At 38.1% G+C, this 12,973-nt stretch overlaps 1 protein-coding gene across 3 annotated transcripts in view; it reads right to left on the reverse strand.

Annotated features, from left to right (window-relative positions):
• RNF13 (ring finger protein 13) overlaps positions 1-12,973 on the reverse strand; it is a 39,453-nt gene that overhangs the window by 22,802 nt on the left and 3,678 nt on the right. For 2 of the 3 annotated variants that reach the window (XM_065674792.1, XM_065674793.1), the window contains exons 2-4: positions 8,569-8,696; positions 5,260-5,340; positions 1,992-2,117 (exon numbers count right to left, since the gene is read on the reverse strand). In XM_065674792.1, the coding sequence (XP_065530864.1) occupies positions 1,992-2,117; positions 5,260-5,340; positions 8,569-8,682 (321 nt within the window). In that variant the 5' untranslated portion in view covers positions 8,683-8,696. Of the gene's footprint in view, positions 1-1,991; positions 2,118-3,437; positions 3,494-5,259; positions 5,341-8,568; positions 8,697-12,973 lie in introns of those variants that run through there. The other variant, XM_065674794.1, reaches the window with a different exon arrangement.

Consider the following 12,973-nt stretch of genomic DNA (forward strand, 5'->3'; position numbering starts at 1 on the left):
TCAACTCTTTACTTAACAGTTACATGCCTCAGAGTGCCAGCAATTCAGATTCTCTCCCTCTATTCCTAACAGCTATATTCCAAACAGCAAAATATTATTGCTGGAAAATGCAGGCACCTCAGGAGTCTGCAAGGAGAGATGGTTTTTGGCATAGTATATATTTTTACACAATAAAAATCAAGAAATAACTATGCACCTGTATTTGTAGTTTTCAATGTCAAACAGAAGAGGAGACAGGACTTTCTAATAAACATCCTGTCAGTCAAGTAGCTGACATTAATATAACTCACATCTCTGCGCACATGCCACTTCGTGGCAGAAACTTTAGGGCAAAATGCTGTACTAAGCATAAAATTATATAATGCAATATTGCAATAGCATTAACAACACAAGAGTGAATTCACTTGCCAGTGAGTACATAGATACCCATGCTTGCCTTGGAACTTCTCATCCATCTTTCACCTTACTCTTTGTTTAATAAAGTGTGGGAAACCTCTTTTCCATGGATATGACATGAAATACAAAACATAATAAAAAATTTCTACACACCAAGCTAGTATGACTTAATCCTTGAAGGACTGACCATGGAAATCCCTCAACAGTAATGTACAAATCTTCCATTTTCCGCGAGGAATGCTCATTAACAGTGTGTGGCAAATCAAGGTGTGTAAATTTAAAGTACAAGAACCTACATTTACTAAGTTGATAGCTATGTGGAAAAGCAATTCTGCATGTCTTCCCCCTGCTTGACTCTTGTCTGTAGCCGAGTACCTTTCCAAAGCTTCTCTATCTTGTAATTCTGTGGCCAGCAACAGAGGTGTGATTTTTGTGGTTTAGCACCACAGTAAAAAAGCTGAAGGCTCAGTCACAATGCCAGCTTCTTCAGCAAGACAAGTAATTTTCAGCGAGTAAGTATTTGATTAAAAGTCTGTTCCACTCGAAAAATTCTGACCTCTTCCTTTAACCATGTCTTCAGCAGTAAAAATGCAGGGGGACTGGAACTGTATGATCTTTAAAGCCCCTAACAACCCTAGCCATTCTCTGATTCTACAAATCTAATACTGTTCCATCAGTTTAGAGGCAGCAATCAGATAGGCAAAGAAGATATGAAAATGACAATTAGTCATTTGCCCTTCCTTTTCTCACTAAGCCATTTACACACAGTGACAGGATTCACAATACAAAATATATGACATTTCCCAGTTTGATGTGAAGGTAGATTACGTGAGCAGTGGAATCTACAGTCTGGATAGAATTCAAATGTTTAAACACCATACCACATAACTGACCATACCACATCGCAACAGACAGGGCTGGATCTCCTTTCAGTGCAATGAAGTCAATGCAAATTGAAGAGCACTGCTTTCCTTAAGAGATACTCAGCTGCCCCTGTATCAGGGCCATTTTCAAGAAAACCATATATTCTAGCCAAGCACAAATAATTCTAATTTTGTATTTAAAAAAAAATTAACACAGAGAATACTTCAGCTGTAGATCAAAATGTTCATAAATACTTTGTAACATAACACCTACATGTTGTACCCATTTAAAAACATTTCCATCCTGCCATTAGTGCCTGTTTCTACCCGACAGTGCACTGTCTCCTCTCCCCATCAGCCGACTATGACACTACCATTGTTTACGTGGTCTCAGTGTGAGCCACAAGATGATGTGAGCCACAAGAAGCTCTGCTGTGATCCCTTGCAGCAAAGAGTCTAACTGGCAAGAAAAGCTGATACGGCTACCAAATACTTTTTATTCTAAAACTGCAGCATCTGGCATCCTTATTTCCCACATAACCTGGCCTCCAAACAGGTAATCTTATACTAAATCATGTTACAATACTGCTTTATATGTCTGTAGACAAAATTTTCCCTTCCCTTCACATGAGCATCTATCCTGATGTTACCTATAAGTATTTTTCTGAAGCACCAGTAAATTCTTTAAGCCCCTGAAACAGAGAAGGGGGGGAAATATTAAAAGAATCTTACCTTGATATCAAAGTTGCACTCAAGCCTTCGAATTAACACAATAAAAGCACTGGACGAATTGTCTCTCAGTGGAGGTGGGGCTATAGGCTCACATGCATTCTCTGGTTTTGAATTTATTAGAAATCCCTAGAAAACAGGAAAAGAAACAGGTACTTCATTTCTCTTTGCCCTAACAAAGGAGCTGGCAGACAAGTTGGTCGATGAGAAAACGAATATGAGCCGGCAGTGTGCGCTCGCAGCCCAGAAAGCCAACCCTATCCTGGGCTGCATCAAAAGGAGTGTGACCAGCAGGTCGAAGGAGGTGATCCTGCCCCTCTACTCTGCTCTCGTGAGACCTCACCTGGAGTATTGTGTGCAGTTCTGGTGTCCTCAACATAAAAAGGACATGGAACTGCTGGAACAAGTCCAGAGGAGGGCCACGAGGATGATCAGGGGACTGGAGCACCTCCCATATGAAGATAGGCTGAGAATGTTGAGGCTGTTCAGCCTGGAGAAGAGAAGGCTGCGTGGAGGCCTCATAGCAGCCTTCCAGCATCTGAAGGAGGGCTATAGGGATGCTGGGGAGGGACTACTCATTAGGGACTGTAATGACAGGACAAGGGGTAACAGGTTAAAACTTAAACAGGGGAAGTTTAGATTTGATATAAGGAGGAAATTCTTTCCTGCTAGGGTGGTGAGACACTGGAATAGGTTGCCCAGGGAAGCTGTGAATGCTCCATCCCTGATGGTGTTCAAGGCCATGTTGGACAGAGCCTTGGGTGACATGGTTTAGTGTGAGGTGTCCCTGCCCATGGCAGGGGGGTTGAAACTTGACAATCTTGAGGTCCTTTCCAACCCTAACTATTTTATGATTCTAAGTATTTTTCATATAATAGCTAAACAAATTCTTATTATGAATTCAGTCCTACTTCATACCAAGATTTCTGCTACATTCCTATTTATTGTGATTCATCAGAATCTTCATGTCTATAAAGAATTAGACAGAAAATACAATTTTCCCAGTTACATCACCTGAAGTTCATAACTCAGACTTTGCAGTATAATTCAGCAGATAATGTAGCAGGTGCAGTCCTCTTTAATATTGTGGAATTGTAACCTAAGCTATATGGATACTAATCAAGAGAACTGAAGTATAACAGCCTGAGAAGCACTAACACCAATTTCATACTTGGCAATTAATGGGGAAAATGGAAGAAGGTTATGTGTGTGAAATCAACACTGAACTAGCATACAGAATAGCTGTTCACTATTCTAAGCAAAGACTATAGGTCCTCAAATCCGATACAGCTGAAAGATCCACAGATGTAGGAAGTTTTGGAAATACCAATCTTGAAGTAGTCTTTGGATTGTCTCTATGTGACCGAGTTAGTACCCCACCACTGAAAATGATTGGAAGAGAAAATTTCCTAACCTCATGCTTTCACATCAACTGGAAAACATGCTCACCCAAATACTGAACACACTGACAATAGTCCCTCTCCACAATGGTGTGACTTCAGGGTTGACTGCTCCTCTGAAATGTCTTCCCTACAAATGTTCTGTAAACACCGCTGATAAGGAAGTTTCCATTAAGCAAATGCCAAAAAGAGTGGCATGCCTGCTTCACAAAACTATTCGTTCTAGCTGTAAAAGCAGACATTCCCTTTTCCTTTACTAGAATATGCTCTCTTCCTTGATCAAATCTCTAGATCACCTGAAAGGAGCAGCTTTATTAATTTTATTAATATTAGGTAATAATTACATTGTTAGTAATTAGATTTCCTTCTGTCAATCTCTTCACAACAGATTTTGATTATCAAGATACAGAAAAAATCCAGACTGCATACCTAGAGCAGGTTTTGCTTAACCTTCATTTGAAAAACACCTCTTCAGAAAATCTGCTCTGTGTCTGCAGTACAGTCACAACATGACAGAGGAGTTTGGAGGCTAATGCAATGGAGTAGCATTTGACATAAAGATATCCCTATAATATTCACACAGATTTAAACCATTTTTAAAGCCAGAAGAGGTCATCATACAGACAAAGAACAGCAAATTGCCAGAAAATAAGAATACAAGTAATATGTTTTATGCGAATAAAGATCATGAGAAGCTGCACTCCTGTGAGTTCAAGAAACTGCTACAGTTGACAGCTTGAAGCTCTTTCCAGACAGATTTAGCTATATAGAGAGGTCACCACCTGTGTAGAAATTATGTAATTATATACAAACATAGCTATAAACTGATAGTTTAAATATGTAAAATGTAATATGTAAAATCTATCTAATAGACAATTTATATATTTATAAACTGACAGTTTAAATGTACTTTTTATATATAATCTTACATTTTATCCATAAATATGTATTATTCATAAAGTTGAACCTTCAATAGAGGAGCAACTTTGTTTTGAGAAACAAGATTTTGTAACAGTAATAAAATTACCATTTTAGCAGAGAAGCTGCACCCAGCAACCTGTTCTTTATCAAGTTTGTGGTGACAGGCACAACACTACATACCCTATAACAATTAAAAGCAAGAACCACTGAGAATTCTGCACTGATTCGCTGACACACAAATTTAGGTCCCTAAGGTTCCCCCACTTTGTACAGCAAATGTTACTTGTGTTACATAGTCTCATGCAAAGCGTTTACTCTTTTTAACTGGAGTGGTATGCCTAAAACCAACTGTATTCTGTGGAGAAGTTTTATACAAATCACACAGTGTTATGCTGCAGTTCAAGAAATACATACATAGAAACTAAAGGCTAACTACGACTAGACTGGATTTTTCTTATTTTTTACAAAATAATTAAAATCCAAAGAAATAAGTTTTAGTACTATATTCAAGACTAAGACTCATTGTTAGTTCTACAGAGGTGACAACCTTCACCTTAGTTACAACACAGACATCTAACAGTTAAAAAGATTAGAAACAAAGTTCCTTCCATCTATTTTTGATGTTATTAAATTGGCTCACTACTTGGGCAAACTACTTAATTGCACTGTTTCTCATATAGTCAGTAAACAACTACACAGCTCTAACTTTTTCCCAAAATAAAACCAGTGGGCATGAAAACGGTGTCACCTTGAGGTTTCATTTCAGACCTCTTCCACATCTGTTTTGCTTGAGCAGTAGATTAATCTGTTCTGTATTTATTTTTCCTCAGTGCTATTCATTTAACTTCTATCTTTTTCGGCTTACAGAAGAAATATTCAGCAGATACAGTTCAACAGATACGGTGGAGATTATTTTATTTATTTACTTTTTTTTTTTTTTTTTTTTTTACCTTCAAACCTTCTGCTGGCAGTCTGTAGCCAAATCTAGCAGGCAGGTCATCAAAGGTCTGGGTTCCATTTTCAAGATTATACTAAAAGAAACAAATTTTAAAGAAAATTTAGGTTTGCAGCAAGAGAGAAACAGATAACAGGTATAAAGAGAAATAAACAAAACCACGTTTTTGTTTTTTAGATTAAAGTATTTATCAGACATAGAACCTTGCGACCATATCAATGAAATCACAAAATTGCTTCTTCCACTTGTCATGGTAACATCATTCTTTTCTTAACTAGTTGTCAATACAAGAAAGTAACAGATCTTCTGTTAAATTATCCATATGTTAAATTTTCTTTCTACTCTCTATAATTCAAATACCATCATACTTGCAGACTATAAACTACAAACAACCCAAAAAGCTCAAAAATCAAAACAGCTGAGGTTCTGGGGTGTGGGGATTTTTTGGATGGTGGTGTTCTTGTTGGCTTGGGTGTTATTTTTTTTTTTTTTCCTTTGAATTCGCTCACATACAGGGAAGAACAACTTCTAACAGGTGGTTTCTTGTAGGTAAAGAATAGCTACAGGTAGTTTCTTGTAGGTAAAAAATAGCTTCCATACATTACCCTTTCTAAATTACCTGCTGCCTATTCAGGTTAGCAGCTGAAAACTACATGGTTTTGTTTTATATTAACAATGAACTTTCATTTTAAAGCAGAGGAATTCTACAGAGACCTTAGATCTGTGGGAACTTGGTTTCCCCTTTCTCTGTTCATCTTCTGTAGCTCTATGATATGCCTAACCAATGCAGAATTCACACCAATTAAAAAAAAAATTAAAAAAATGTATGCTGTATTTTTTCATTAAAAGTGATAAAGTTAGTTTCTTGCAAAAGTTGTGAATTATACAATAACTGAGTTAAATGCACATCAGTTGGTAAGTTTTATTACATAGCTTAGTGACTCAGAAATATTTGCCTATTCATTATATTACACAGTTGTCATACAGAACAGTTAAGTAAGGATTGTGTTTCTTTCAGAGGGACAAGGCATTTCCTAACAGCCAGACTTAAGACACAGAAACTCAAAACTATAGTTCACAGAAAAACATTACCATAATTTATCTTAACTCTTTCAAAGGAACAAAATTTCAAAGGAGCTGTCTTCCCACAGACTTCAATAAAATTGAGGGGGAAGAGACAGGAATGGAACAAAATCTGACGGAAGCATTTTTGTTCTGTTTAATCAACCTGCTCCATAAAATCTCTTCTCCTGATCTTCTATCCTACCATTACATAGCACAGCACTGTGCCAGTAAAACCTGTCTTCCTCCATCCTCGCTATTCACTCATCCGCCTTCTTAAAATGTCCTTCCTGAGCTCGTGCTACTCTTCTGAATCACTTAGCAAGCCCCAACTTAATCTGGGAGTCAGACACAAGCCTCTTTATTTTTAGCCATTATTTTAAAAATAAACAATAATGCTTCATATACATGTAACTACTTTATACAAACATAATCCTTCATTTGAGGCTGCAACTACATGAGAACACTGAAGCATAATACACATAAATCAGTCGGAAAAGAATTTCTTTTGTTGGAGAACCCAAAATTTGAGCGGAATCTTGCTCCACAATCATTGAACCATGAAATCTCCCGAGATAATAAAATATTTGTATGCCTTCAACTCCATGCGACAGTGTACAAACATTCTCTCTTCTGAGTATCTCATAAGCTTTCCACTGACTTCTTTTTACAGCAAACTTTAAAGAAGTGCCTAGTTCATCTTTTCGTTTCCTGCCGCACAGATATGCTCAGAAATCCTTCAAAATGTTTTTTTTTTTTTTTTTTTTACCCCTTTTTTTAACCCTTCAAAAGCCTTTCTACCCATCCTTCTGTTAACAAGGTGCTATTTCTTGAAACAGGGCCGGGGGGGGATGAGGGGAGAGCCTTCTACTTGTTCCTTCAGTTGACAATAGCCAGCCCACAGCATTGGGAACCTTCCCGCTGCGGGAGAGAGAGGGAATCAACAGCAGCACAAGCAAACCCAATTCCACTGTATCCCTGCCCATGGCAGGGGGTTGGAACTAGATGATCTTAAGGTCCTTTCCAACCCAAAGCACTCGATGCTATTCTCCCATGAGAATAGATCCATAACTTCCAAATACCCAGACACTTCATGAATAACACACTTCATGTTTAGAATACTGCACACAAGTTTAAACAAAAGAAATTAAACTAAACTTAAAAAATGCCCTTTTTTTTAGGTTGGTGGATTGTTTTGTTTTAAATATCTTTTCTAAGGGAGGAAGTAGCAAAAATGAAAAAGAGGTTTCTTATGAAAAGAGGAAGCATGTGCTTGGTTGGAAAGGAAAGGGGAGGAGGGAAATTCAGTTTTACAGTAGAAAGTAATTTTTAAAATTTCACAATAGAATGGTGATGTAAGTCCCACAATAAAGCAATTATCTATCTGCACTGTTCCTTAAAATTTGTATCTACAAAAAATAACAGAACAGTAACACCCCAAAGATCCAAGTTGCATAATCCAGTACTCATCAACCCCAAATTACCACGATGTTTTAAGTACTTTTATTTTAACATTTAGTTTCAAGTTTCCACACTGTTCTCTTAAATTAATTGGTATTAACAACTCTCCTGGATATTACTGTAACTAGCAGAGACTATGAAGACTGTAGTACTGATGTTTAATTATATATAAAATTGGTAACACATAGCCTTGCAACAACTTTTACCACTAACCCTATGTTCATTATATTCTTTATTAGCCTGATAATTTAGAATTCTACACACACCAACAATATTATTCTTAGTGATATCAGATATTATCAGCTATTAAAAAAAAATTATACATATACATCTATCTAGGTGCAACACACACAAACACTTAACTAACAAGGCCTCTAGCACACACATAAATTATACTACTCACAAAACATTATATTACTTAATTTATATACCTTTACCCTACAAAATGGTATTCATCATCAAAACTTAAATTGCTGTCTAAACCAATGAATCATGAAATTTTTTAACAGGATTATAACATGCTATAGGGTATCTGGTCAGATTTGAACTTTTAAAATGTCTAAGGGAATGAAGTACTCTCACTGTCACGGTATCTGAGCACACATCATCTGTAAACTCATTTGAAAATGTACTTTTTTTTAATTGAACTAAATGTTAAGGCAATTCCATTCTGAGCAACATACTATAACATTTATTTTACTGATTCATTAATAGAATAGTTTAAAAGAAGATTCAGTTTTATAGAGATTTCGTCTACGTAGAAAAACATTCTTATACTTACTGCTAAAATATCTGCCTCCACAGGTAAAAGATTCAGAAACGCAAATAACTGAACAGTCAGAATAGTGTATATCTGAGTGGCAGACAACATCAGCATTCCTATTGACAACAGCATATTTTATTTAGCACCTGCAACAGAAAAAAACAAACCAGAGTCAAGACATACAGCAAATATTTTCCTCTGTGATTTTTACTGGGCTCTATTGGTCAGTTAAAATTTTCTAAACTAGTATGCAAAACTTTATTCTATGTTTACTTTTGATTACAAGTAATCTTTAATTTATTCAACTATTTTAGAGATAGAAGCCCTCTTTGCTAAGAGCTTGTAAACTCCATGGGAATGCATGCATAAAACAAAAATTGTAATATTGCCACTTCAAAGAGCTTTAGGGAACACGTATCAATGCAAACTATGTACAGGAATGAACGTTTATATGCTATTAATAATCTTTAGACATTGTTAATTTTAATCTTTCCTTCTTCTAGCATAAATCCAAATCAGCAAAATTTCATGTACCTGGAATAGTTGTACTAAAAGCATTTATTTCTAAATACACACTTGCAAAACCAGTGTGATATCAACAGGCAAGAAATACAAACTAGTTCTATGAACTTCGGGGACATGCACAAATGTACATATGTGACTTACAGTCTGGACAGGAGATTTACTCTCCTGTGAACTACGTGCATTTTTAAGACCTTTAAAAAAAGAGTACAAGTACTCTGTAAAGTATGCTTGTATGCATTTCACAAGCTCATGATATTAAATGGAGGTTAATTCTGCTTTGTTAATAAATTTTCATTAAAAACAGGAGCAAAAAGCAACAGCCTGTATCTGGAAACAGGCATGGTTTTTGATAGAAACTCTTCTTAAAAACTGCTGATTTATGATTAATCAAGGAAAAAAAGTGTGTAGAGGGGTTAGAAGGAAGCAAACCAAACATTTTCATATTTTTCCTTTGCCACACAAAGACTTTTTTTTTTAATGATTTAAAAAAATACACTAAGGGCCTGACTGCCTGCCTTGTATGAGCAATGAATGATACTTATATCCTTAACGAAGTCACTGAGACTTTCATGTTTCCCTCAAAAAAAAAAAACCCAACAAAAAAACCAACCCAAACTCCCCTAAAACTCCCAACAACCACCAGCAAAAACCTCGAACAACCACGCCCGAAAACAATCATTTGAATGAACAGATTTTGTTCTGTAATCTCTCGTTATCAAAAATTGGCCAATTTTACAACCATGTGTATCTTAAATCACAAAATTTGGCCCATCAAATACAACACAAGTGCTAAAGATACAGTATTTAGATTCTGAACATTTCAATTATTTTCAGCAAAGACAAAAGCTAACACAATACATTAATCCACAGCTTAGAAACTCAGTATTCTTTGAAACAGGTTACAGATTACTTTCCACTTGTCTCTTCCAAATAACTATTTTTCTGGCAACAAAAAGAGTCCCTAGTCTAGACAACAAACATGATTCAGGTTGAAATGTCATTTGCACAACTGACAAAGGCTGCTCCTTAGGGTCACAGAATTTACTATATGCCTGTGAAGGACCAACTTCCTCCACAATTATAGGGCCCTCATATTTACGCTCTCGCAATCTACAGAAATAAGAGCAACATGGTACTAATCTGCAACGTTTATTAAATATCACATTTAAGGTAGTAAGAAATGGTGTCTCTGCAAAGTTCTCATTTAAAATGCTGAATACCATTAAATGCCCATGAACATTTAACCTCATGTGGGTCTATCAGCTAGTATTAGAAACAACAGGCAATACGCATTCACATGAAGGTTAAGATTCTACTAGCTAAATCACAAAATCAAGCATCCAAAAACTTGGGCTGAGCAAGGAAGAGGAAGAAATCTCAGCTTTCTACATAATGACTGATGCCTTTTAGTGCATGCCACTCATGCACTGAATGAAGCAAGGTTCTGTAGTGGAAAAATATGATAATACAATTTATTAAACTGTATAGCTATTTCTACACAAAAGGGCAAATGGATAAACTGAAGTTGTGCAACCAGCTATAGAAGTAACACTTCCCAGTTTCAGAGTTCTTGGATTTCATAAAAACTGTACCTTTTAATATTTTCCCCATGACTTACAAGTTTTCTAATGTTTTTAAAGAGGGTTAAATTCCTGTAATATATACTTAGAATCATAGAACAGTTAGGGTTGGAAAGGACCCCAAGATCATCTAGTTCCAATCCCCCTGCCTTGGGCAGGGACACTTCACACTAAACCATCCCACCCAAGGCTTCATCCAACCTGGCCTTGAACACTGCCAGGGATGGAACACTCACAACCTCCCTGGGCAACCCATTCCAGTGCCTCACCACCCTAGCAGGAAAGAATTTCCTCCTTATATCCAATCTAAACTTCCCCTGTTTAAGTTTTAACCCGTTACCCCTTGTCCTGTCATTACAGTCCCTGACAAAGAGTCCCTCCCCAGCATCCCTATAGGCCCCCTTCAGGTACTGGAAGGCTGCTATGAGGTCTCCATGCAGCCTTCTCTTCTCCAGGCTGAACAGCCTCAACATTCTCAGCCTATCTTCATATGGGAGGTGCTCCAGTCCCCTGATCATCCTCATGGCCCTCCTCTGGACTTGTTCCAGCAGTTCCATGTCCTTTTTATGTTGAGGACACCAGAACTGTACACAGTACTCCAGGTGAGGTCTCACAAGAGCAGAATAGAGGGGCAGGATCACCTCCTTCGACCTGCTGGTCACGCTCCTTTTGATGCAGCCCAGGATACGGTTGGCTTTCTGGGCTGCGAGCGCACACTGCCGGCTCATGTTCATTTTCTCATTGACCAGCACCGACAAGCCCTTCTCCGCAGAGCCGCTCTGAATCTCTTCTTTGCCCAATCTGTAGCCGTGCCTGGGATTGCTCTGACCCAGGTGTAGGACCCTGCACTTGTCATGGTTGAACTTCATGAGGTTGGCATCAGCCCACCTCATGAGTGTGTCAAGGTCCCTCTGGATGGCATCCCTTCCCTCCAGCATATCAACCGGACCACACAGCTTAGTGTCATTGGCAAACTTGCTGAGGGCGCACTCAATCCCACTGTCCTTGTCAGCAATGGAGATGTTAAACAAGACCGGTCCCAACACTGATCCCTGAGGGACACCACTCGTTACTGGTATCCAGAAGGACATTCAGCCATTGACCACAACTCTTTGTGTGCAGCCATCCAGCCACTTCTTTATCCTCCGAGTGTTCCACCCATCAAATTGATATCTCGCCAATTTAGAGAGAAGGATGTCGTGTGGGACAGTGTCAAACGCTTTGCACAAGTCCAGGTAGATGACATCAACCGCTTTACCCTTGTCCATCAGTTCTGTAGCCCCATCATAGAAGGCCACCAAATTGGTCAGGCAGGATTTCCCCTTAGTGAAGCCATGCTGGCTGTCACCAAGCACCTTGTTTTTCATGTGCCTTAGCACGCCGTCCAGGAGAATGTGCTCCAAGATTTTGCCAGCCATAGAGGTGAGACTGACTGGTCTGTAATTCCCCGGGTCTTCCATTTTCCCCTTCTTGAAAATGGGGGTTATATTTCCCTTTTTCCAGTTGTTGGGAACTTCACCTGACTGCCATGATTTTTCAAATATGATGGCCAGAAGTACTTCCCACAGCCTGCAGTAATAGCGGGGTTTGAGATTTAGGTTTAACTTGTGTTGCTGAGAAATGCAACCTGAACTGGAAAGACATGGAGCTGTGTAAGAATACTGGCGAGATGACCATCTATCTTCTCCCCATCTCTCAGGCACTACATGTTGAGGCTTCTGTCCCGTATGACATTCCCAAAAGACAGGATGGATTACTGCCATGTGTCTCTGCCCCGCCCCTAAAAGAATTAAACCAGTGTTTGTTTTCTGCACCTCTCTATTGACTCAACCCTTTTACTTTCTTTTCCCCAGATGTCACATTCTATCAACTTCATTTTATTAAAACAGAACTCAGTATCAATGTACAATTTCAAAGTCCTAATACAACATGCTCTGCATCAACAAGTCACAAAACTAGACTTAATCTATGAGCCTATATATAAGCATTGATAACACTGGAGATGTATTCTGAATTTGTATTTCAAAACAATGTGTTTTAGCTACATAATAACCTAGATCATTTAACAGCAGCACTTCCATTTACAGAACATGAGGGACAACAACTATGGCTCATTTTTGTGTGACATGCTCTTATGATCTGACCCTAGTATGCAGGTTCAGTGGGACAGCTACGAGCACACAAGCTTAGAGAGGAAAAATTACGTGGGATTCTGCATTACAATCCACCTGGACAACAAGTGAGTCTGCCGGACAGGGTCTTAAAAAGGAGTGACAGAGAACGAATTTATTCCAAACAATACTACTCACCAAGTGAGG

The sequence above is a fragment of the Lathamus discolor genome, chromosome 3, assembly GCF_037157495.1.
Source record: "Lathamus discolor isolate bLatDis1 chromosome 3, bLatDis1.hap1, whole genome shotgun sequence".
In the NCBI taxonomy this organism is placed as follows: Eukaryota; Metazoa; Chordata; class Aves; order Psittaciformes; family Psittacidae; genus Lathamus; species Lathamus discolor.